The 26101-nt window shown below is 38.0% G+C and overlaps 1 protein-coding gene across 5 annotated transcripts in view; it reads right to left on the bottom strand.

Moving 5' to 3' along the window:
- PALLD (palladin, cytoskeletal associated protein) overlaps positions 1-26101 on the bottom strand; it is a 190734-nt gene that overhangs the window by 23382 nt on the left and 141251 nt on the right. For all 5 annotated transcript variants that reach the window (XM_053974899.1, XM_053974901.1, XM_053974900.1 and 2 more), the window contains 2 exons: positions 15257-15952; positions 1422-1557 (listed from right to left, as the gene is read on the bottom strand). In XM_053974899.1, coding sequence (XP_053830874.1) covers positions 1422-1557; positions 15257-15952 — 832 coding nt within the window. The remainder of the gene's footprint in view (positions 1-1421; positions 1558-15256; positions 15953-26101) is intronic.

Here is a 26101-nt window from a genome sequence, read left to right as displayed (position 1 = left end):
TTTACCCAAGGACGGAATCTGCAAGGCAAAAGCCTCAAGGCAAGCACCAAAACAGAGTTTATTTACTTCAAGCTCCCACATCATCTGATCACAGTTGGTCTTTTTTTTTTTTTTTTTTTTTTTTTTTTTTTTTTTTTTTTACCTTGGGCCATGTGGGCATTCTCAGGACATTCCATTCATTTGCCCAGGCCAAACATCTCCCTCACTTTCCAAAATAGGCATTGACAGTCATTCTCAGCCCACTTCCTTGGAAAAAACAGGAACTAATATACTATAACAGTGATTTTGCTTAACTGCTACAGAAAACTGCCAAATGCTGTGCAGTCAATGGAGAAAGGTAACAGAAGCAGCAGACACTTTGAACATTCTCCCTATTTCACTCCATTGACCTTATTACGAACCAAAATCAAGCAATGTTGATAGACAGTCTGACACCACCATAGTTGACAGGTCAGACCTAGTAGTAAACTTAGTAAAATTCTGGGCATTGTCCTGAGAAATGTAAAATTCCACTTCCTTTCAAAGTGACAGAAAGGTATCTCAAGGTATTCAGATTTTTTTAAAAACCTTTTTATTGACAAAAGAGGGGTGACAGTTTACATTTTTAAAATCATTTTCTCTTTAGAAGAAATTCCTGCTTCAAAGATAGTGTCTTAATAACTGTAGAAAATTCTTAGGAAAGTTGCTTCTCATCAACTCTGAGCAGGAAGAATTTGGTATTTTATCTTTCATGTGTATCCTAAGTGCATAAAAAGGAACAGAGATCTTTGTGGCTGTGCATTTCCATTGCTTGATATGCTCATTTTGCCTCATTTCTTGACTCTTTAGGCAGGTCATTAACTCTTGAGTCTGTAAGTTAGTACTATGGGTTATTTCTATTCTACTGGTCAAAATTCTATTGGTCAAAAGAAGCCCCCCCAGCTGCAGAATCTAATGATGCCTGATTCCAACTGGGTTGTTTTTCATGATGAACTGCCTTGCACCTCCTCTGATGTCCAATTACCACCTACTGCTTCCCCATCGTCCAGTGGCTGGGCACAAGGTAGAATGAGCCTGGACTGAAAAAGAGCTGTGCACGTTCATCCACTCAATAATGAATAGTTGAAAGCAAATGGCCCTTGAGGCTCAAAAAGTCGTGGAGGTACAGACTGTGCAGGCTTCTTATGCAAATTCACCATTTTTGCAACCTCCATTGCTTTGTTAAGTCCAAGTAAAGTTGTGAAACAGGAGAAGGAATGATAGAACAAAATGTACGCTATCATTCCTTTTGGAAATATAGCTTTGAAAATTCAATTAAAAATTACAAATGCATTAAAAAAGCAATCTACAACAATTATTTTATATGCAGCATATCTCAGAAACTACCAATGGTGCCCACTCTCACTCACTCCCATTCCCCAGAGTATTTTATGCTTTTATACCGGTTGCCCGTTATTCAAAAGGTCTTCTTTGAAGCGAAGTTTTCTCTCCAGATCCTGAATTACAGCATCTTTTGACCCTTGAATCTCTTCATCTGATGCTATCCTAGCAGTTCTGCCTGTTTTCTTGGGAAATCCGCTGCAAAAAAGAACAAAAAAAATAATGAGCTTTCCTGAAGTCATTTGTATTTAGAAATGTATCTGGAATCACTGCTATTAATGAAGAAAACAACATTGTATCTTTGAAACTAGAGGTCTGACATCTTTCTTTCTATAGTGTCCCTACTAACTCACACTACTGATTAAATGGTTAGTTGAAGGATAAAGATGAAACTATCCTTTATTTGTGCTTTAGTTAAAATAGCCCTCAGGATTGCTTGGCGATGGCTGTAAACACCATACACTCACAGACGAGCAGTCGCAATAAAGCAAAATGAGAGGAAACATGAAAGAGAAAGCATGACTAGATAAGTGGGGATGGGGATGGAAGATAAACTAGGTTCCTATGAAGTACCAGATGAATAAAGATCAGGAAGATGTAAGACAAGGCAGTTAATTATTACTTTCTTATGTTATTTATTAACTAATTCCTTGTAGCAACTTTGCAATAACTGCATAACTTCATGCTTATTCTTCATATCTCTGTGAAAACATACCCAAAATGCAACATATAAATGTTTTTGCTCAAAGAAGAGCCATTCACAGTCTGGGTTACACTGGCAAAAAGAACAATCATCCTTGTGAAGCAGTTCTCAGCAGCAAGATTTCCCAGTGGAATAGCAACCATTTAGCAGTTCACATTCACAGGGCTGATTTATTCCTCTTACCAGCCGACAGGATAGGATTGTACTTTCAGCAATTTTCACTCCCATTTTCTTAAACGGTACAGGAAATTTTATTTTTCCAGACTGCACTAATATTTAACACTTTTCAGTAATGTTATGATGGCTTTATTGCTGGAAATGTCCAACATGGCTGGTTTCTACTGGAGATCAGCTGTTCTTAACACAGTTGTGAAGAAATCAGCATTGCTATCCTATTTGAAACTTGTAGCACACCCTGTTTCTCCAGTGAAGTCACACAGGATTGTTTAAAGCACTGATAACATTAGTTCAACATTAGTTTGCAGGGTTTTTATATCTTTGTTGAGTAAATAGGGCTCAGCCCCATTACATGGGAATGACATGGAAAACATGGAATTGAATCAGATAAATAGACAAACTCAGATGACAGATATAGAAAAAAAAAATCAGACTAGCATGAAATTGGCAAATTTCTTTCCAATACTCAACTTAATAATTTAATTACCAGTGCAAAAATTCTAAAGAAAAATCATACAGAGATAACAAATTTTCTTGGATATTATTCAATTCTGTTTCTATGGTTAGAGAAACTTCATTCTTCAGCAAGAGCCTTCAATGGTAATTCCTAGCACTAGAAAAAATACACATATACTGTCAAAAGCCACAAAGGAATTAAGTGAATAGATGCAGAAGACAATAGTTGGAAACATTCCTAACTAAAACATTTCATATTCCGTTACTGTAACTAAATGCAAAATGTGAAAACAGTGAAGTTCTTGTAAAAAGGACTGCATGTTTACATTAAATCACAGCAGAAGAGCAGACATTTGCCTAATTTTACAAAGAGACAAAACTACATCCCTTGCCCTAGAAATATTCATCTATTATCTGGTGACTACCAAGTAAAATAATTCCCTCAGCTTTCAGCTGGGGCTCTTTTTCAGTCACAAATAAGAAAGCAAGGCTCCTCCACTCTGTTTTGGGGAAGAGACAGGAAAACTGTCCCATCTACAGGAAGACAAGAGAATTTAAGAGGCAGGGATGAGGTCTCTTCAAGAAAGAGATGCCTCAATAACTCCAGAAATTTGGTACAGTAAATGTAAAGGAAGATATGGAAGGAAAATGGACAGGAGAAGGTGGGAAGAGTGGATGAGAAGGGTATGTCCCTCAGGAAGGCTCAGTACCTGCTGGAAGGTTAGTGGGCAGGTGCCATCTGTTTCGAACCCTTAAGTCTTTCCCTTCACCTCCCAGTCCTTAATCACCTAGGCCAGCATTGCCATGAAACCAAATTTTGTCATGTTTTAGACTACCTCCCCCCCAAAAAATTAAAAAGCCCAAGCAAACAACAACAACACTCAAGCAAAATAAAACAAACCCAACCCAAAAATCATCCAACTTCAAGGCAGCAAATTTCAAGTTTAACTTCACCTTTGGCTTTATCCTGTGCCAGCTTTTAATGGAGACATGCGTCCTCCCTTGAAAATGCCAAGTGATACATTAAGAAACAGCTTTCATTTCTCATTCTCACAAATGTTATACTTGACTAATAAACAGAGTTTTACCAGAAAAAGGCCTGCTTATGCTTGGGACTCAATAGGCTGTAAAGGTGAAATGTACAGTCCACTCAAGTAAGTCACAACAGTGTATGAAAAGAAGAATGAACTATTTGCTTGGGAGTGGATTTCAAGTAAAGGATTTTCTGAAGCACTACTGATTATCTCTGAAAACAAAACCCCCTAAGCAAATACACACATTTTTCAAAGGGAAATGAGTACCCAGAGAATTAAAAGTTAGTAAGTTCAACATCCATACTAAACACAGAAAAACAATATCACAGTCTATTTCTAAACAATGTAGGATAATAAGAAAATGAAAATTGAACCATGTCAAACCTCATGTTTATCTCTCTGTCAGGCTGAAGGGCATGCAGATAGACAACAAGTAGCTTTAATATACTTCAGTTTATGGCTTCTGAGTTAGCCTTCAGGAGCTGCAGTAAGTTCCCTAGTAAATCAGGGAAGCAGAGTCTGGCTGAAATTTCTATTATATGGCTGCATAAAGCTATTCAGCCAGAAAAGGCTGTTCAGAGATAACCAGTGATTTCCTTTTCTATCAAACTGAAATAATATAGTCCAATGAAGCATTTCAAAGAGCTCTGTATACTAAGTTGAGCACTTAGGATTTTGGCCTTAATTGGAAAAGTGAAAAAGAGAAACGCATTTCTCTAATTGGCTGATGACACTGAATTTGCAGAGGCTGCAATTCATTTGCAGGTAACAACTCTCATTTACAACAATCTTCATGATTTTCTAGAGGTATTCTAATGATGAAACCCAGGAAAATGTTCAAAGTATGATAGCAATGCTAGCATTATCATGTTAAGCATCTCTTGAGAATCTATGAGATTATAACTTGGAAAATAGCACTATTATTTCAAAAGGGAAAGAAATATAATTCCAGGACATGTCAGCATAAGACATGAAACTGAGCTCTTCCTTTATTCCTTGCTATTAAACACTGAATCCAGTTTGACCACTGCACTTCAAGAAAACCACAGCAAACTGGAAAGTTTTAGAACAAGAAAACTACCGCATGGTTTTAAAGCATGGCTTTTGTGACAAACTGTGTCACACACAGAGAGGCAAAAAATTCTTGTGTATTTGGTCAGGAAATTAGGAGACTGAAGATAGACAGGCAAATCAAATGAAATGTCAGAAATCAGACAACAGCTGACATCAGAAAATAGCTGGTATTTAATCATTCTTCATGTCCATTGAGGATGATAAGTCACAATAACTTGAAGAAGAACAGGCCTAGCTTAGACACAAACAATGTAGAACTCTCCTTCCTCCACCCTACAACAGTGGCATTTAAACCCTTGAGCAAGTTATGTAGTGAAGCTACAGAGGAATTTTATTTAAGAACAAGGTATGCAAATATGACAGCAGTGGCCTGGGGATCCAGGGTAACTTTTAACAGAAGAGGCAGAGTCCTTAACAACCTTCCAGATCTCTGGGTTTGTGTAAGATGATCCCGAGCTCTGCACAGTCCGTGTGGAAGTGTCACCCGAGACCTAGTCAAGGCAACTTGCATGAAAAGTAGATTATCTTTCCTTTATTAAGTATTTCAACAAGGAAGCAGTTGGTTCAAAAATTTAAGAATAAAAGTGAGCACTGGTCAGAATTTCTTCAAATACCTTTGGAGAGCTTCTCTCTTGCTCTTTCAGTACCATTTTAAATTGGGACAAAAAACTCAAAGCAGTGCATGAGGAAACACAGCTCTTCCTGCAATTGCTCTGTTTCCATCCCCTCTTCAGAATCTCTTTCTCTAAATTCATACACTTTTAAAACTATCCAAATAGATAGATATAGATATATGCATACATACATACCCCACAGCAAGCTAACTCTTAAGACATACATTCTTGGGGTGAATTTCAAAATGTCTACAAAGCAATGATAACAAATAGAAGGACTTTAGGAAACCTATCTTCCAAAGCACAGATCCTTTCAGCCTGAGTAATGGTTTACATGTCAAGACAGCCTGGCAGCAAACTTTCTTCAGCTGCTTTTGCAAATATTTTCCACCATCCTTACATGCCCTTATCTGGATGCATTTAGCTCCAAAGATTTGTGTCCTCAGTGACGCATGAGCTTTCTTTCTGTCTTCTCACAGGGATAATATCAAACAAAAAAAAAAAAAATCTGCCAATTCATTTATGTATTCGTAAGTTCATTCTTTGCCCAAGGCAAATTTCAGATTTACTGCATTAAGCTAGCAAGAGACAGCATATTTCAGGCTATTGACAGCATCAGTCTCGAGCACACAACCATCAACAAAAATGTGCAGAGAAAAGAACAGCCTTGAGAAATAGGCTGCAACTCACATGGATTTTAAGCACCTCTGAAATACATATCACCTAAGTCAGTGGGGGCCTGAATCCAGGCATAGATAAAAGCATAAATGTCTGAATTCTTTTGGTCAGAAAGGGTGCAATGAAATTGCCAAAACTGTCATTTTAATTCGCACAGAGATTTTTGACAGCAAAGATTTTTGCAGCCTTGGCTTGGCTCTCCTTAGTTTTGAATATTTGTCCTGACATTTGTTTAGAAAGAAGGCCAAACCAGCAGTACTTTATGTTTTAATTACACGGAGTGCATGCTGGATGCAATTCTCTCTTTTCCTATGTACCTTTTACAGTGTAAACAAGGGCAACAGGCTGGTTGTTGTTATCCTTCCAAGAACAAATTCCTGTTTGCAGCCAATATGGCTTAGTTTCACAGAAATCCAAATTAATTCTCTGGTACTGAGGTAATGAACAGTAACTTGATTTTTTTTCCTTTAAAACTAAAGCCTTCCAAAAATACAGCTAATTCCTGCTCACTTCACACATTTTTCACTTACTGTAAAAGCAAAGTTACTACAAGCACTGTAATAGGTCAGAAACTTTGTAGCTGCAGCTGCAAATGAAATTGGTTTAGTCTGATCTTGTCATACATGCTGTGGAGACCAGGAGCTTCAGCTCTATCCAGTAATGTGACGTTACATGCATCTGAATTAAGGGAATGCCTGAGGAACAGACCTGACTAAGGATGAGTTCCAGTAAATGGAACAAATGTAACAAAAGTTCAATTATTTCTACCACCCAATATTCTGGAACTGTAGTTGAAAAAAATAAATCATGTCTCAGCATTGGATAGGGTCAAGACTGACATGAACAAAACAAATTTTTGAACATGTTTGCTCCCTCTTAATGTTTAGATAACAAATAGTACAACTCACCTACAAAGTACATGACTATTACCATTTTTTTTTCTCTAAAGCTTATGTTTAAAAATGCATTTCTACTCATGAAAAGAAAAATTACTACTTTTTCATTCCCCTGTTCAGTTCCTTCCCCTCCTGAGCAAGCTATCTCTCTGCCTCATGCTGCACTGGTTACCGTAGCTACATAAACACCATTTGCCTTTCAAAAGGTGTGCATAGATTTCGATATCAAATTAAAGATCAAATGCTTATTTTTTAATCTGAATTTCTGATTTGTTACCAGCAGTATGCTAGAACTGATGGTCAAGAAGAAATAACTAAAGCACCAACTGCTCCTGAGTGTAGAAAAGGCTGGCACAATCCTCACAGTCCTGAAATCTTTAGAAGAAAAGGTAACTGTGAGAAGTATGTGAAGAAAAAGCTACACTGGACTGGGAAAAGGTATTATATCCAAAATATAAACCAATTCCATTTGATGTGGTGTTACTGGTTAAGGTCTCCGCAACTATCCAGCATTGTACCTGGCTTTCACATTCACAGATGTTTTTGTAGCATTCAGATCTGTTTAAAATAAAGAAGTTATAAAATAAAGTCCCCTGAGAAGAAAAACCTGCAGACCAAAACAATCATCAAGGCCATGCTGTGAACAGCCTCTCTGTCTTTTCAACAGGGAAATACATGTACTAATTCTCTTAGTTAAGTTCACTGCCATCTTCAATATTCTTAAGTGCCTGCAAATACCATTTTGAAAAATAACTGGATAAAAAATATCTTGAAAATTAATACTTCCAGATGCAATGATTGTCAAGATACTGTTATTTTGGCTAATGTTTGTGTGTCTCCATGTTACATCCTTGAGCTCTAGTTTTGCACAGCTTTAATTGATTACATCTGGGGCACAACCTAGATTTCTAAGTTCATGTTCTAAGGAACAAACATGCATTCATCATATTTCAGAAAAGCTGATATGGATATGTATTTTATGAAAATCCCATGCACATGCCTAATCAAAAAGTGCAAAAACAAAGCCCCCAAATGAGCTGTTTCTTAGTATGATCGACAAGAATTGGTCTAATATCACAGTTACACCCCTCATGTGTTGGTATAACAGCTACAAGTAGTATCCAAGCTGTGGGAAAAGAAAATTTTCAAGAAAATGTAAACAAAAAATGGTTTAATGGACAGGAGCAATAGCTTAACAAAATTGGAGGTTGAGAATGAATGCAAACCCTCATATTTTCTGGAATTTTTCCAGTTACAGCAATACTTGTCTTTAGATATGTTTTCCCAATATGTTATCTGGGAATACCTCCACGTATGACAGAATAGGCAGCAAAGAGAGATGAAGTCTCTCTCTCTCAGAAGCACAGAAACACCTGACCTGTCTTCTCAGTTTGATGTTGCAGTTCTTAATCAAGGTACCTCCTCCTACATATCACAATTTTCACATCAATCATACTGTAGATAACCTCCATTTTTAAAAAACTATGACAAGCATAACTTATAGAAACAGGAAAAGTATAAGTCTGATCTACATAGGACAGCAATGCAGTTTACTCTAAAATGAAAGCTGGGAGAGTGTTGAAGGCTGTGAGATAGAAAGAGAAGTGTATTTTTCCTCAGAGTGGTCTGAGGAAATTGTAATTTCCATCATTGCCAGTTGACTACAGGAACATGATGATTACTAAAATATTTGTTTCAATTCCATTTGAGACAGAATGCAATGGACAAGTCACAGTACACAGCTGCAAGAACAGACCAGCAGCTCTGATTCAAAGGGGAAAAAAGTACAATCTCTTTCTGATATTGCTTTTCTCATGATTCCCACATTATCTCATTTATGATTTGGATTTAATGTTCTAAAGGTCACTGAGACAGCAGTTATATTTTGTGTAGAATGATAAAAGCAGTATTTAATTACCTTCTACAAGGTAATTTGGACAATCTTGCATTCAAGTAATGCTTTCTTTTCCATTTTCCATCCTTTTCCAGAAAGCAGTAAATCAATATTCATGTTCTTTCACCAATTCTGTACAGTCATATTTTTTCCTGTTTTTAACTAAGGTAATATTACTGAAGATATCTACTTTAAGAAAAGGTCTGCTTTAAGGAAAATCACTAATTTTTAAAGTTGCCTTCAAAAGGATATCTGTATAACTAACAATATATATATTTTCTTACTTAGAAAGAGGTTGGATAATTCCACACCCTTTAGTGGCAGGTTTTATATTTTTAAAAGCAAATATTCACTAAATAAATAGTCAATAAATCCTTCTCATGGGATTATTTGTGTTTTCACAAATGCTCATCTAAATATATAATGTATGTGCTTAGCTAGAACTTTAAGGTATACTTATTTCTGTTCCTTCACATGTAACTTGTTGAGTTTTTTTCTAGGAACAGTGAAGATTAGTTTCTACCTTCTACAAACTTAACTGTGAACTAACCCCCCCTCAGTCGTATGTTTCTGTCACATTAACTCTCTTCCCTGAAAGCGTTTTGTAACCAAAAGCTAATCTGAATACAACAGATCCACCCACTCTCGAATTTTCTTTATGTAAAGAAGGAAAAAACTGAGATTTTAAAGAACACTATTCAACAAACTTACTCCAGCCAAGTTTTACCTCAGAAATTACTGACAAGTGCTCATAATTCCCTTAAGTACTTAATTAGCTATGCAGTTCCACCAGCACTTCTCTTCTGCTTAATAACACAAGCTCTAGCAAGACACAAAGTCCACCAAATCTACTCCATTAATAAAAAAAGGTTATTGCCAAAGCTTGTTTAACCAACACCAACCATAGCCACAGCTTGAAAATGCGAGTCACTACAAAGTGTCTAGAGCTTACTAGAAAATTGAGATATAGTTTTTTCAAGGGAAACACTCACCATGTTGTTACAAATAAATGCTTAAAATATTTAAAAATTAATTAGTAGGTCTTAATGACACAAAGCTTCCTTCTGTTGTTTCAGATGTCCAAATAAAATGTAGTAAATTCACAAGTAGGTATTCCCATAATACACACAAGACTGTAAGACCACATGCTATTAAAAAAAATCCTAAACAACCAAACCACAAAAAACTCCATTCCAAACAAATTAACAATTCCCACTGCAATTTTTCCAAATCTATCCAAATTTAACTGGAAAGACTATTCATTGGTTCAAACTGGTTTAGCTAATGCAGTCACTTCCACAGAATCTCAGACTTCAAAACTAAGGAAAATGTTGAAACATAACCGTGGTATTTACTGTTCGTGGGCCCACAGAATACAGGAATTGAAGAGAGGATTAGAAATTATTTTATAGAATCATAGAATATTCTGAGTTGGAAGGGATCTGCAAGAAAAACTGAATCCAACTCCTGGCCCCACTCAGGACACCCCAAGATTTACACCGTGTGCTTGAGAGCATTGTCCACATACTCCTTGAACCCTGTCAGGCTTGGTGCTGTGCTACCTCTCTGGGGAGCTGTTCCAGTGCCCAACCACCCTTTGGGTGTAGACCCTTGTCCCAGTATCCAACCTAAGCCCGCCCTGACACAGCATCAGACCATTCCCTTGGGTCCTGTCACTGGTCACCGCAAGAGTGACACAATCAGTGCCTGCCCCTCCTCTTCCTCTCACAAGGAAGCTGCAGACTGCAATGAGGTCTCCCCTCAGCCTCTTTTTCTCCAGGCTGAACAGACCAAGTGACCTCAGCTGCTTCGCATACGGCTTCCCCTCAAGGCCCTCCACCATATTCACTGCCCTCCTCTTGACTCTAATGGCTTAATGTCTTTTTTGTATTGTGCTGTCCAAAACTGCACACAGGACTTGAGGTGAGGCCACCTGAGTGGAGAGCAGAGCAGGACAATCCCCTCCCAGCTGGGGATGTTGTGCCTGATGCCCGCCAGGGCACGGTTGGTCCTACAGTGGAGCTGTATGGAACCCCACTGGTGACTGTTTGCCAGCCTAATGTAACCCTATTTACTGGAATTCTTTGTGCCTGACTGTGATCCAGTTGCGCACCCATCATATGATGTGCTGATCCAGCTGAATGCTGGACATTTTATCCAGAAGGACACCATGAAAGACAGTATTGAAAGCTCACCTGAAGTCTAAAGAGATTACATGAACAGGCTTCCTTTGGTCAGCTAGGTGGGTTACCTTGTCATAAATAAAAATTAAGCTAGTCAAAGAGGGCTTTCCCCTGATGAAAACATTCTGGCCAATGACTGCATTATCCTTCGGGTGTTTGTCAGTACCTCCAAGAGTAATCTTCTCCATAATTCTACCAGGTACTGAAATGAGACCAACAGACCTGTGGTTTCCTTTGTGCTTTCTTGAAAACTGGGACAACATTAGCCAGCATCCAGTCAAGTGGGGCCTCTCCAGATTCCCAGAACAGTTCAAAAAGTCATTGAGAGGAGTCTTGTAATGACATCAGCCAGCTCTTTAAGGATTCTTGGATGAATCACATCAGGCCCCATAGACTTACTGGGATCCAGCTGGAGCAGTGATTCCCCTCACAAGTTCAGAGTTGACTCCGAGTTTATAATTCTCAGAATCCTCATCCTTCAGCTCAGGGCACTGGGACCCATAGTCTATGACTGGTCTATGAAGACCGAAGAGAACATTAATCACCTCCGCCTTGTCTATGTCCCTGTTCATATGGTGAACATCCTCATAACTTAACAAGTCACTGTTATTTCTGGACTGCCTTTTGCAACTAGCATATTTTTAAAAGTTCTTTTTATTGTGCTATACAGTACTGGCTGGCTTCAGCTGTAATTGAGCTTTTCCCTTACAATTTTCTCCCCATGGAGGCGAGCAGCATCTCTGTAGTCCTCCCATGTCACCTTACTTCTGCTGGTCAAATATTTACCTTTTTTTCCCTTACCTCTAGAAGAAGATCCCTGCCTAGCCAAGTTGGCCTTCTGCCTTGCCTGCTTTTCCAACATTTTGGAATTGCCTGCTCCTATGCCCATAGGAGGAGGTGCTTAAATAAAAGTCACCAGCATTGATGGACCCCAGCACCACCAAAAACATTTTCCCAGGGGACCTTACTCATTAGTTCCCTAAGCAGTCTGAAGTTTTAAATCCAATTGTTTTGTGGTTGCTGTGGCCAAGACAACCACCAATTTCCACTTCAGTCATGAGATTCTCTCTGTTAATGAGCAGCAGCTCAAGGAGGGCATCTTACCGAGTTGGCTCTCTTAGTGTCTGCACCATGTGGTGATCATCCAGCTGTTTAGGAACCTTCTGGACCTGCTTGTATTAGCTGTATGGTATTCCCAGTTAACATTTGCCAAGTTGAAGTCCCCCCTAAGGACAAGAGTAGTTAACCTAGAGATGTTCCTCAGTTCCTTAAAGAATAACTTATCAGCATCACTGTTCTGCATAGGAGGTCTATAGTAGACTCCCATGATGACATCTGCATTACTTGTTTGTCCCTTAATCCTTACCCAGAGGCTTTTGACCATGACATTGCCAACTGTAAGCACCATTCACTCCAGACCCTCCATTACACACAGTGCCAACCTCCCTGCCTCTCCTGCCCTGCCTATCCCCCTTGAAGAGCCTGTAACCATCCTTCATGGCACACCAGTCCCGGGACTCATTGCACCAGTTTTTGCTTATACCAATGATGTCGTATCTCTAGGACTGGGCCAAAGCTTTGAGCTCCTCTTGCTGTGTCCTGCATCTCCTTGGACTGATTTCTCTTTTAAGTAGAACAAATATGATACATGCACAGGAAAGGAAATGACCAAAGAAAGCTGATTAAGGGAAGGTTTGACTCCAAGAGGAGTAACAAAGACTATTGGTTTGTACACAGCCACAGAGAACTTTACTGGTGCTGCCTTTGACCATTTCCAAAAATAACTGCCTCCACCTGCAATGTTTATTACTTCACCTTTATTCTGCTCCTACCACAACACAAAACTGAAAAAAATTATGCCTACCAAGTTCTGCTTTTGAAGAGCAGATCTGTAGTTGTGCCAAGATTTAGCAACGACAAAGTCTTTGAAGATAAATAGCTTGACTAGTATTTCAGCTGCTGAGCAAAACTCTGAATGCTGCAATTTATTCCTTGCACCGAGTCTGTAAAGCACACTGTCAGGAAACTGTATCATCATTTTCAACCAACAGATCTTGGAGACCATGGCAAAATGTTGAGACTACAGGCCAAAGTTATGGAATAGCGTGTGGAGCTCAGAAACTATGTCTCGGATAAACATTGTGAAGATGAGGCAAAAGACAAAGGAAAAGAAGCAAAATGTGAAAGGGGTCAAAAAAATAACTGAGGCTATAGCATAAAGCAGAAGAGACTTAAAGCTGAGGGGGAAATGGAGGCCAGGGGAAGAACTGCTCAGGAGTGGTACTAGGATTATGGGAAACAGAGTGATTTACTCAGCAAGACACACCAGACATTAACCTACACAGCAACATGAAAAAGGAGAAGCCAGGGAAAAATTGGCATCAAAGATACATAATAGATTATGGCTTTTCTGCATCACACAGCACATATTTTACCGTGTTTTAATGTTAGAATTCAGATGATAAATGCTTACTGTGTATATACACACACACATGTGTATATATACACACATAAATTATACACACATACATTCAGTATAGTTAACACAATCCAGCTCCCATCTGGACTTTATTTCCTGAGGGAATGCAGAAAAACAGCCAACTACCTCATCCTCAGCTCAGACCCCAAGGTTGCTGCCTTGTTGGGGTGGGGGAGGGAGGAATATGGATAGACACAGCATCATGTGCATACCCAGACTGGCTGCTGCTCTTGGGGAAGTGAGTGGCATAGGGAAGGGGGAAGAATTTTTGCAGAGTTGTTTCTCTGTCCAAAGATCAAAGGGAATGAGGAAGAACACAGGTAATGCTTCAAGTGAGAACATGTATCCATAAGCACAGAGTAACAGGGAAAAAGGGACACAGCAGAGGCTCAAGCTGCTGCTATTACCCTCACAGCACACAGAGGTGAGCTTAAAAATTAATCTAGTTCTCATCAGAGCTGTATAGCTGGACTAGAGCCTTTTCTTGGAAAATCAAGGGTAATAGCAGGCTTCGGTGGGCTGTACTTACTGGTCAAGCTGTCAGTAAATTAATCATGCAATTTTCAGTGCTCAGTATCAATAGTGAAACTCAGCCAGTGCAACGGACACAGTCAGACAGAAAAATCACAACTATTATGACTGCAAGGGCAAATTGCACTATTTATTCATTTTTCTCCTAAAACCATTTCATGGCCAGACTCCATAATGAGCTGTATTAAACAAATCAAGATAAAAAAATGCTTTTTAAAGCATGTACATGACTTATTACTTTGTTATCTGTCCTCTTTCTTCTTTCTCTTCCTTTTCATATCTTGGACTGAAATAACAGAATTTCCCACTGCAACAGTATGTAGCTCAGCAAGTCACCTAGATACTGTAGATATGTTTAGACAAACTTCTGGACAAAGTTATAAATAAGCCTTGAATACAGCTATTCTCATTTTTGTTCTTCAGCATGTCTCTTTGTTCTCTAAGGATGGAATGAGAGTCTAGTGCCAGTGGAAAGAAAAACTGATCTATGATGGGAGCTTACATGCTCCAAAATACTATTTTAGCCTTTAGAGAAGACAAAAGGGGAAAATAAGTGTGCAGAGTTGTTAGGGATAGGGATTCTGTTTGTTTTTATGCACTTCTATTTTAAATCCCTCCCTAAACACTTTCCCAAAGTTCCTCAGAACAAAATCTCTAGCCAAATCCAATGAACTGTTATGGCCACTTTGTTATCAGATGTATACTTTAATACCTCGCATTTTCAGTATCACAAAGCTATAGGGACTTCAGAAAGATATTCTCTTTACTTGATATTTCTCTACCTGCAGATGTAACAGGAACACAAACTGCAAATTCCACTGAATATGTGACTTTAAAAGAACTGGGCCACGAGAAGGGTTTTCTCGGATCTCCTTTCACTGCCCTGGGCCTGCAGAGCCTTTTGCTCCTGCTTTCACATTTTCTTAAACTCCAGTTTAAAGCTTCAGCTTCTCATCTGTTGCGTTCCTACTGTAGAGGTCTTTCAGAACCTCACTTCTGTGAGGGTTAAAAAACTATCTCACATCTCTAGCACAGAAGCATTTGCAATTTATTCACACATCTCTCCCTCTCAGATAACCGCTAACAGCAAAGGACCCTAGAAAAGCATAAATGAAGCAAGTGCAATAATCTTCATTGCAATCTTCAGTACACCAAGGAGCTCATCAGCTGATACTTACGGAGGCGTCACTCCTTTCGGGAGGCCTAATGCGTTGACAGAAATGGGTGGTGGCTGGGATGGCAGCATGGAGCTGAGAAAAGCTGCTGGCGACTGGCTGGAATTAGGAAATCTTGGAGTTGGAGACAGGCTGTGGGAAGGTGAAGAAAGTGAAGGAAGAGGAGGGGGTGGAGGAGGTGGAAGTGGAAAGGAATCACACACTGGATATGTCGCTGTTGGACTAAAGACAGGTGGAGGTGGGGGTGGAGGGGATGGAGAAGAAGGAGACCAGGCATATTCCCCTTCTGGAGCAAACTGCTGAGAGAAGGGAGGAACTGGCACTCTTCCAAACTGTTTCTGAGAAGCAGTTGGAGACATAGGAGAAGGAAGGCTAGATGTTGATGACCCAGAAGATGGAGTCACATAACCTGAAGCAGGGCTGATGTTCTGGGCAGCAATGAACTGCTTAGGCCGAGCATAGTTGAAAGAGCTGGAAGACTGCATGGTTGGGGAAGTATGAGAGTTAAGAATACTCATTGGCACAGGAGAGGTGGCAGACTGGCTGGACTCAAGCTCCTGGAAGGAGGGGGGAGGAGGAAAGGAAGGAGAAGAGGGAGGGTGCTGATGATGATCAGGTTGCTGTTGGTGACGATACCACTGTCCACTTTCTTGCTCCAGACGAATTTGGTTCTGCAGTTGCTGTATTTTTTGGGGGTCCCTGTGGGAAGGAAAAATAGACAAAAAGATGATCAGACATGCAGTTCTGACTGGGGAAGAGGTAAAAGTTCCACTGATCTGTGCTCCAGGAAAATTGAAAGAAAGGGAAAGTTTAAAGCATTTACATATATTGAATAGCCCCATTTCTTCAGAATTAACACATTGCTACAAAAGTACATTTTTGTCCTCAAGATGAAGAAAAAAGGGTATGCATACTAGAATTTAATAGAACCATCAATTCATCAAAAAGGTAAATTATGTGGCAATTTGAAGCAGTTAGGATATTTTAAAGGAACAATCCAGATAATGGAATTAAAGGTAAAAGTACTGGAATTCTTAACAAGGTTTCTTTTTTTTCTTGTGATTTTTTTTCAATGGCCCTGTTTCAATAATAAGGCTGAAATATTTACCCAGTAACAACTTCAGCCATAGCTGAATTTCTGCTGTAGCCTCTGTGGGCCAATCAGACAGACCTAATTACAGCCATACTTTTAATGAGTTACTTGGAGACAAGAGACCAACCTCTGTGTTAGAGCCATCCATGTATGTAGATGAGCAAAGACTTCTGAGAAACATCTGTAACCTAGGGAAGCTGTGAACTGAGCTACCCCAGGTCTTTTTCTCCCCAGTTTTATTTTCAACTGTATATCCTGAGACAAATCTTAGTAGATACTTAATATTGTTCTGAGGCATTGCAGTACTATCAGCTCAAATGGAAGTAAGAATTTCATTTATAAATTCAGAAATTCACTGGAAGAAGAATCGAGACTAAAAAAGTTAATATTCAGGAGCACTCAGAACTCTTAATTGAGGGGGAAAAAAGAAAGAAAAAAGTAAAATGTCCAGCAGTGAAGCAAATCAGAACTGGGTTTTTTTTCTCAGTACAGCAGTTTGAAAGACATTAAGCTTAAAATTAACTGTGTGGTCTATCATGTGACAATACATCAGACTGACTTGCTTAAAAATTGTTGTTTTTCAGCTGGAAAACATAACTTTATCTCAATACTCCAGATATCCACGAAGTTTCAGCATATGCACATATACCTTTTCTGTATATTTAATATATAAATACTTTATTGTATACAAGTATGTCATTGTTTATGTATAATTTAGGTCATCTAAGCAGATATTTTAGAAGCAGCCTGCCTAATGCATGGCATATGAATGTGTGATTCTGGCACAACAATATACTTTTGTTGATAGCAACAAAATTAGAAATGGTAATAACATCATATTTTCCACTTGAAGATTAATTTCGATATTGCAACCATCTACATTTCCCAGGAAATGTTTTCTGACAATAATTCTGCTTCTGATCTCTGGCCAAAGGAGATTGCTTAGATAAGAAAAAGGGGAGCAAGCTGTTTTAGGGCAGAAAACTGAAAAATCAGTTACTTAACAGTTGCCTTTCTTGGGCAAAGATCAATTCTAGCAATGTCTCACTAACAATACAAATTTCAGCACTTAAAAGGAGATTAACTTTTTCTTATAACTTAAAATAGCAACAAGAACATCTGAATGTTACAGTTCCCTTTGTAAATTTTATAATTAATTTTTTAATGTTGACAATAGAGAGTCTAAATCCCTATCAGTACAACTTTTCATTTCACAGGACACAGGTTGAAACTTATTCTTCTATTTTTTGTGAAATTACTTAACAGTCACTTTTATTTAAATCTGTTTAAACAACACAATTTTAGTTTCCATCAGCATTTGACTTTCTTAGTTGATGACAGAAACAGTTCAGGTCACTTCTGACTGGACAGAGAAAACCCTGCAAGATTACTACTTTCACCTCATTCTGCATCTTTGGCCTGAATATTTGCAGACCGACTGTTCAATACCTCTAAAATTATTAACAAATAATAGTTATTTTATTTTGCATCATAATTGCCCTCAATTTTTTTCGATTTATTACAGACAGACTAAGGTAAAAAAACAAAAAAAGGGAAAATTTAGCATTGTAAATGAGGTGTTGAATATAGAAGAAACTTAGCTGTCTCCAACACTACTATGTTTATCCAACATGTGCTGAAAGCAAGTGGGAGTGTCATGTCTTGAGACCTTTTTATTTGCATTTGGCAAATCACATGGCGCTGCGCCCGGCCAGCAGCATCCCACAAATGCCCATCTATGGCCCTGTGAATGCAAGTGCAGCGCTGCAGCACTGCCGCTGCACTGCTGCTGACCCCGCCAGGCAGAAGCAGAGACCACACTCAGGGTATGCCTACAAAAGGGTGACAGGCAAAAATGAGGTTGCTCAGCTCTCACACTTAGCTTGACTTGAGGCCACGGGAATATGCATGCCTGTAAATCAGGGTTTATTTGCCCAGGACAGTGCTGATTCTGCTTGAACAGCTTTTGGCCAGGTTAGAATCCACCTAAATCAAGTGTTTGTTTGCTTGAAAAATAGCATGCAAACACAACCATTATCGCCATCAGTCCACGGGGCAAAAAGCCACAAAGACCATCTTAGAGTAAATTTTCATGCCAGTTGTAAAAGTGGACAATCCTTATCTGCAAAGGAATGTTCTCTACCTCAGAGATATTCTTTTAACATCACACAGCTGTATTATTTTCTTGAGGAGAGGTATTCTAGAGATGTGTTGTTATGAAGAAGAAAAGGAGAGGAAAGAATAACAATTCACCAGTGTTTCTTTGGAATGACATCATCAGTGGTGGAAGTTCCACATAGGTAGATCCTTGAAAGATAACACTGCTGTGACAAAGACAGGGAGAGCCCAGCTGCCAAAATGATGAAAATTATTAATTTCTCATTAGCAGGGAAACAAAGGAGGCAATTAAAAGAGTTTAGTTTTTGGACAAGATTACAAGAAAAACTAATTTCATTGTAACTACATCCTCTTTCCAATTAGTTGAAATATGTTTTGCAATTTTAAAGGGCACACATGCATTCAGGGAACGCATCAAGCTTGTATAAACAATAGAGCATAAACTTATTTTCTCATGTGGAATTTTTTGTTTTGCCAAATAATTAATTGTAACAACATAAGAATGAGCATTAAAAATAATTTTTTAGCAAATTCAATCAGTAAATGGTAAAGGTAAGTAATTAAAAAAAAAATCATAGCTAGGGTAAAATGAATATTGAGAAATTTCATCAACTCATTGAAAAGCAGGCCTAGTACTACATAAATATGTTTAAAAGTTGTGCTTTAGAATTTGCAGTGTTTTTCCAATACCAGATATTCTTAACCAAGATATTAAAATGCACTGTCAGGTGATCTAATAGGTATGCTACAACAGTTCCAAAATGCAAGCAGTAAGGCAGTAAGATGTTAATGAAAGCAGACATCAGTTACAAAAGAGGTGAGGTTTCTGAGCCACGCTGCCTGGAAGAGCAGCTTCATGCACAGGTTTGGTACTGGGCACTCGGAACATGCTTAGTAAGGTGATGACTTTCAGAGCTAAAGGATAGCAAGAAACATTTGAAAACAGATGTTAAAAGCAAAGACTAGATACATGAGACATTAGGTGTCTTGGTGGACAACACTGGTTGCCAATACACACACCATAGTTTAATAGCTACTTGAGAAATAATCATATTGTGAGGTATGCACTTGGTTTAAAAGACAATAGACTGGTTTATATTTTTATCCCATTTTCATAATGCTTTTTCTTCCCGATAACCTCTGTATCACATTGCTCTGAAAACAGAGCAGTCTGTGACTGAGAATTAAACTGGTAACAACCCCCATCAGGAACTGTAACTCCAAGTGCCTGAACACAGTGGAGCAGAGGAGGGGACACAGGTAGTGGTTGCACATCTCTCAAAGTCTCAACAAGACCTGGCTACTGGATTGCAGAGAACATTACAGCAGATGGCATTTCCAGGAATGCAACAAATCCTTCGTACTTAACTTCTCTCCTAGGCTTATTCACATATTCCCAGTGTTAGGATATGTACCAGCTTTACTTTTATCTTACATTACAGAGCTTATTTAGAGAAACAATGTCCCTCTTCTGGGAAGTATCTTACTGTTTGCAGTTTAATCATCAACTCTGTGTACCTTTAAACACAAAAGTTCATATGGAAGCTCTTCTATCCAAACTACCTCTCTTGGAAGGGGAAGTTCCCAAACAGTAGAGAAATGCTGTTCAAGCCTTGAAGCCTTTGTACGTGAAATGAACCCTACTGAGTTTTGCCTACCACAAAGTATGCAAGGGCATTGAAATTTAGTCAGTGTTTTACAACACAGCATACAAAGTAAAAGGAAATAAATTACACAGGTAAAGAACGAAGATTAAGTGATGTTTTCTATAACTTTTTAAAATTCCAAATTTTGTACCTCCTGATCTTAATAAAAGAAAATGGAAAGCAGACAAAGAAAGATAGTTTTTGTTTGAAAGAAAGAGTCCTGTTTATTTCAGGTATGGAAGAATAACGAGCTCCTTTCTGTCTTAAGTCATTCCTGACCAAAAGCAGACCAGCCCCTTCACAATCCTATCAGTGACCTGCTCCTTGAGAAACAGATGGTGCAGTTCTACAGAAATATACAAAACATACCACTGAAATGAAGGTACAGGAATATTTTAAATTAAAAATAATCAGAATTAAGCACAATTTTAAAAGGTTGAGCTATTTTTCTAAAATTCAAAAACAATGCCAGAAAATGTCTGTATATTTGGGGTAACAACCACTCACCTCCATGAACTCTGCTTTCCAAAGAAGCTCTAGCTGCTAACTCAATACTATTGCTTCCGAATTCTGCCAGAGTTCTACCAAAAGGGAGACAGTCACTATCACACTGTATCAAATGGCAGGGGCTCTTCTCACTGAGTTCCATGTCAGCACCTCTCTATGTATAGATGTCTTTTTTACATGTGTACATTTAGATATATTTATCTCTAAACTTTGGTATTTATACAATAAAAGACAGGATGATGGCTCCCAGCAGCTGGCAGGACAGATCTGCCAGGTAGCTCTTAAAGACATTTAATTTGCTTTCTACCAGGACAACATGGGTATTTTACTGATATAGTACCTGTTGAAAATTAGTAATTTTCTTAACTGCTTCTGATAGTTACTATTTAAGAGACTAAAATATACATACCAACTTATCCAAAATGTGATAGTAATCACTGATATCTGGAATTCTACTCTTGACAAAATTCCTAATGCAATTTAAAATTTTCCACCAAACTTATCAATTACTGAGTTGTTAAAAACAAAAAAATCCCAAAACATAATTTAATCTGCCAGTGAATTAATTAACAGATGTACTGAAAAGAAATACTCAGACTACAAAAGTAACTCAGACTGAAATATCTACTGAAGAAATATTTGCTTATTTTTAGGAATGTTAAAGATGTACATATATGTCAAGGAAAGAATGTGAAGTAAAGGGAGAAAGTGCCTCTTTTAACAAAAACTGCTGTGTATTCAACACAGAAAGCCTCCAGGCTGTATCAATACAAATGCATTTAGACAAGCTTTAGGTTTTCTGAAGCTGAACAGTCCCGTATATTGGTGGGGGGGGAGGGGAAGTGGACTGTTTTAAATGCTGCAAGGGTTCATATTTATGTAAGACTAGAATTATCAGTTAAAATAAAATTGGGGAGGGAGGCAGGTGATGGAGAGGACAGGATGGGGGAATAACAACAACAACACACAGAAATCAGCAACAGTCTGGGCTCTAGCATGAAAATATTCAGAGGTATATTTTGTCCTCACTAACAGATTACGAGGAGGATGCAGGCTGTCATTACAATTTAAACCTCATGCTGGGTAAGTATACTGGAGAAGTATAACTAGGAACCATCTCCAGCAGCTGCAACCCTTTAACATTTTTATTACCTTCCCTTCAAAGCTTAACAAACTGAAAATGCAGATTCATGCAAATATTTTCCATATTTCAGGTTGATATACAGGAGCATTTATAATTCATTTCAATGTAACCTAACACACTCCTAGAAAAAGAAATACTGTGCAAGAACTAACACAGGGACTGTCTTATGAGCACTCTGTGAAGCTGAGCTTAACTTTTCATCTAAGAAACATTATACACATAGATGAGAACTGTAAACCATCTGCATTGTTTGTGAATTCTCTTGCAAGGAAGTCCTGCTGTAATTTGGCTGTTAAAAACCTTTCTATCTATCCTAAAAAGTGGCTGTTGTAGCGGGGCCCATTTTCCACTCTGGTTTGATTATCTGTCAAACACATCAAGGTAATTTCTGTGCTAAGGAAACCAACAGTGGAGATGGTGCCAGTATTCAGCAAACACAAGCCATTCTTTCAGAGACAGGAACCACTTTTTACCCCTCAATACCACTACAGGGACATTTTTCAAAACATGCACTAGCGAGATAACACATTTAGCTTGGGTACAGAAAGAGAGGAAATGGTGCTCTTGTGCACATTCATTGTTCCCAAAACTCATAAAGATACAATACAGCTTTAGCAAAAATACTAAACTTCATATCTCTGGTAGGGTTAGATCATAAGAATTGGTCTGGTAGTCAAAAATCTGTCTGGCTTGGTAATTCAATTGTGTTGCACAACTAGTGCACAGGCTATCCAGTGACAGTTACAGCAGTTAAAATGTTACACAAGCAACAGGTTTTACGGACAAAGGAAGCTAAAAGTGTTATGTTATTAAGAGGTAAATTGTACTGAGACACTAATTACAATACAGGTTCCAATCTGCAGCTGAATTGGCCCAAAGTGTAGGAAATCATTACTTGGAATGCAGGAATGAATTGACCTGCAAACAGAAAAATAGATCTTCTCTCTCTGATTATGCTATACTACACAGAAAGTTATGTTCTGTGCTGGTTGTTATATATTCCAAGAAAATAAGTGGTGGAAAAAAAATCAAAGTATGAAAAACTGTGCTAGTCTAAAAAAAAGTGAACAGAAGAAAAAGACCTAGTACTATAAATTTTTTCACTGGAACAACACATGCACAGTTGTCTTTTTAAATTTACATATTTATTTTAAATTTAATATATTTGATTAATAAGATGCTGTATAAATTATTACATTTTATCTACTACTGATCACCAGAGTGAGGAGATTTGCTTATTTTTATGCCCACTCAATAACTGTTACAGTGGGCTTAAAATTAGACTTCTAGGTTTTCAGTATCAATATATATTCCAGTATCTGTCAAGTGTATTCTTTGGGTTACATATAAAGATGACTGCTTTGCACTATTGAAAGAAATACTTTCATGAGGAAGAATGGATAATATATTAAAAAGGGAAAAAATTAATATCTGCTGGATGTCCTGACATTAAAGGCAGCACACAGTTGCTCTCAGTGTGTTTTTAGGAAAATTTAAATTTCAACCCTCTATTAAAAATACTCACAAAACAAAGGGAGATTTAGAACCTAAGTTCTAGGCCCTTTTACCAGCTATTCTGTATTCACAAACAGGTCTGACATTTGAGTAGGTAGCTGCCTCATGTAAAGCTGGGATATTACCAGCTGACACATCAGTAGTTTATGTAACTGAAACTCAGTGGAGGCACCCTGTTCTTAAACGACCATAGGAAAAGGAACAACTGAAAAGGAAATAAATACATAAGAACTGGTATTTACATGAAATAATTATACACTTCTGCAATTATTCCATTATAACAATATGATAGACTTACTGTGGGTGTCAGCCCCATCTTAATGCCATAACAGTTTAGTGCTGTACCATTCTTCCTGAAGTCCTTCTGTGCACACAAACATAAGCCCCTCAACAACCTACACTAACTTTTATGGAAGGAGAAGAATCACCAAGAAGTAAGATCAACTGCTAAAGACAGTATTAATCTTTCAGCCTGGTTGTCAGGAACATTGGAAACTGAAAATAACATTACAGCATTGCCCAGAACTTTCGTGACATTTACTCAACCAATACAATCCTAACACAACTATAACTTAGGCTTGATACTGCAGAAGATGCTATATCCCCAAAAATAAAATAGTTTACAGGGCACTGTCACACCTTATCTAGCCAGACATGTACTTCAGAAATGTGAATTTGGAGGTCGAACTTTTTTGTTTGTTTTCAAAAGGCATCTTTCCTGATGTATAAAGAGACAAGAAAAACTATGGTACCCAAAACGTTGCTAAAGCACCCTCAGATATGAAGAGCTGCTACTTTTTGCAAGGGCATTGTAAACATAATTTCCCCATTGCTTGACTAAAACAAAACAAAAAAATCTTTCAGCAGGATTACTAAACAGAGGCAAAATCCACCTACAGTACACAAATGTCACTGCAGCCAAAATCTGCTTTTAAGTAGTCAGAATATATTATGTGCCTGAATATTTGAACAAACCTGACCAGTACTAATTACATTCCCTGTCATCATAAAGAGAAACAATGCATACAAATTACACGAATTTGGGCACTGGCATACAATCTATATTAGCTTCTTGCAATGGCAACACATAATTTTAAATAGAATTTAGCTTATAAATTGATGTAATGGTGAGTTGTTTTTTTTTTTAACTGCTAGCTAAGTGTACAGTATATTGTTCTGGAAAGCTTAAATGGAATACCTTATGCATAAATGGCAGAGCAAATAATTTCTTTTGTACTTCAGAGTGAAAATACATTCCATAAATATGATTCACTTCAGATACTATTTGTTTTTTACTACAGCAAACAACCTTGAGTACGGGAGACATATAGTAAGGACTTATTCTCTGAATTAAGCTGCACCTTAAGTGATGTATAATCACATAAAAAAGAAGGAATCATACAGGCAAACATGTAATGATAAACACTTGTTATAGACAAATACTGTGCCAATGAGTATGAATGGTTGGTTCCCTCCCTAAAATTGTTTTGAATCTTGCTTGGCTCCTAGTGAAAGCAATCAGCCGTCTTATACACAGAAAACAAAAGGAAGAATTATATTACATTTTTTACCAAATGTAATTGTGACCAGTACAGTGACTAGCCAAAAACATGGAACCTGACACTTCTCCTAAGGGAACAGTAAGGACACATCTGCATTTGGGTTTTTGCTTGGGTCAGAAACGTGCTTTTAAATCAAATTTCCAACCATTTCCCACTTCCTTTTTCTGTGGTTTGCATCCATGAGAAGCCTTGCGAGAACATGAACTCCTTTCCCATCAGGTGACATGAACTAACCATCTTGAGCCATTAATGATCTTCAGTCCATGGAACAGACTAGAGCTACTCCAAAAGGAAAAACCAAAATCCCAAGCTCAATGACCCTGAAGTGTGCAGATACAATACCCTCAGCATGTTTTTTCACTCTATGGAGCCACCCTTGTTTCTGTGCACTATTTGCTAATGTAGGCTATACACTGAATAAACTACCGTGAAATGGTAGCCAAACCATACAATCTAAGAGGCTTTTCAAACTAAGTGTGTATACCACAAGAGGTTCTGGCTTTATATTTTGTGTGTCAATTTCTGGTAAGTCAATCACCTTTCTTTCTAAATGAATACACTGAAAATGAATGTCTTTGATTTATAGGGCTTTCTTTATAGGATTTCTTTACACTTTCAAAGTGTACAACATATCGATGTGTAATACATGTCAAAAATAGGGTATCTTGCATATTATTTAACATTTACATATTCAGAGACAATGTATTGACCTATTCTAGTCAGCAATTTTACTATTTCTATGTTGTAGTACAGCTATTCCTATTCGATTGTCTGCAGCTGACCTCCAGAAATCAATTCCACTCCTCCCATCTGCCCTGCTATAAAAACCTCCCAGACAAACAAACACGTCTTTTTTTGCTTTCAGTATGATCACAGAGTAGTTTGTAAAAAGCTAGTTACAAAGTGTATTTCTCAGGATTTAAAACCATTTTGTCTGACAATTATGAAGATTCTCTCTTTATGGACTCATTATTTTGATGATTCATGCACCTTCTTAGCCTGGAGCTGGACACTCTCAGAGAAAGAATATTAGAAACAGCACTTGTCTGATTTAAGGGTTCCAAGTTATATTTTTCCATATTTATTAAGATAAGATTTATGTTAAAATAAACATTCCAGAATGGATGGCAAGAAGAGCTGTTTACCTACTGCTATAGTAAAGTTCAGTTGGTTTATCTTGACCAACAGCAGCTTGTTTTGTCCGTATTGTCCCTGTTGTAAAAGGTTTTTACATTGAATTGTATGTGCACTTTATTCCTGCCC

This window comes from Vidua macroura, chromosome 4 (genome assembly GCF_024509145.1).
Source record: "Vidua macroura isolate BioBank_ID:100142 chromosome 4, ASM2450914v1, whole genome shotgun sequence".
Taxonomy (NCBI): Eukaryota; Metazoa; Chordata; class Aves; order Passeriformes; family Viduidae; genus Vidua; species Vidua macroura.
Note: the sequence above shows the minus strand (reverse complement) of the source record. Positions and strands in the feature narration are given on the sequence as shown.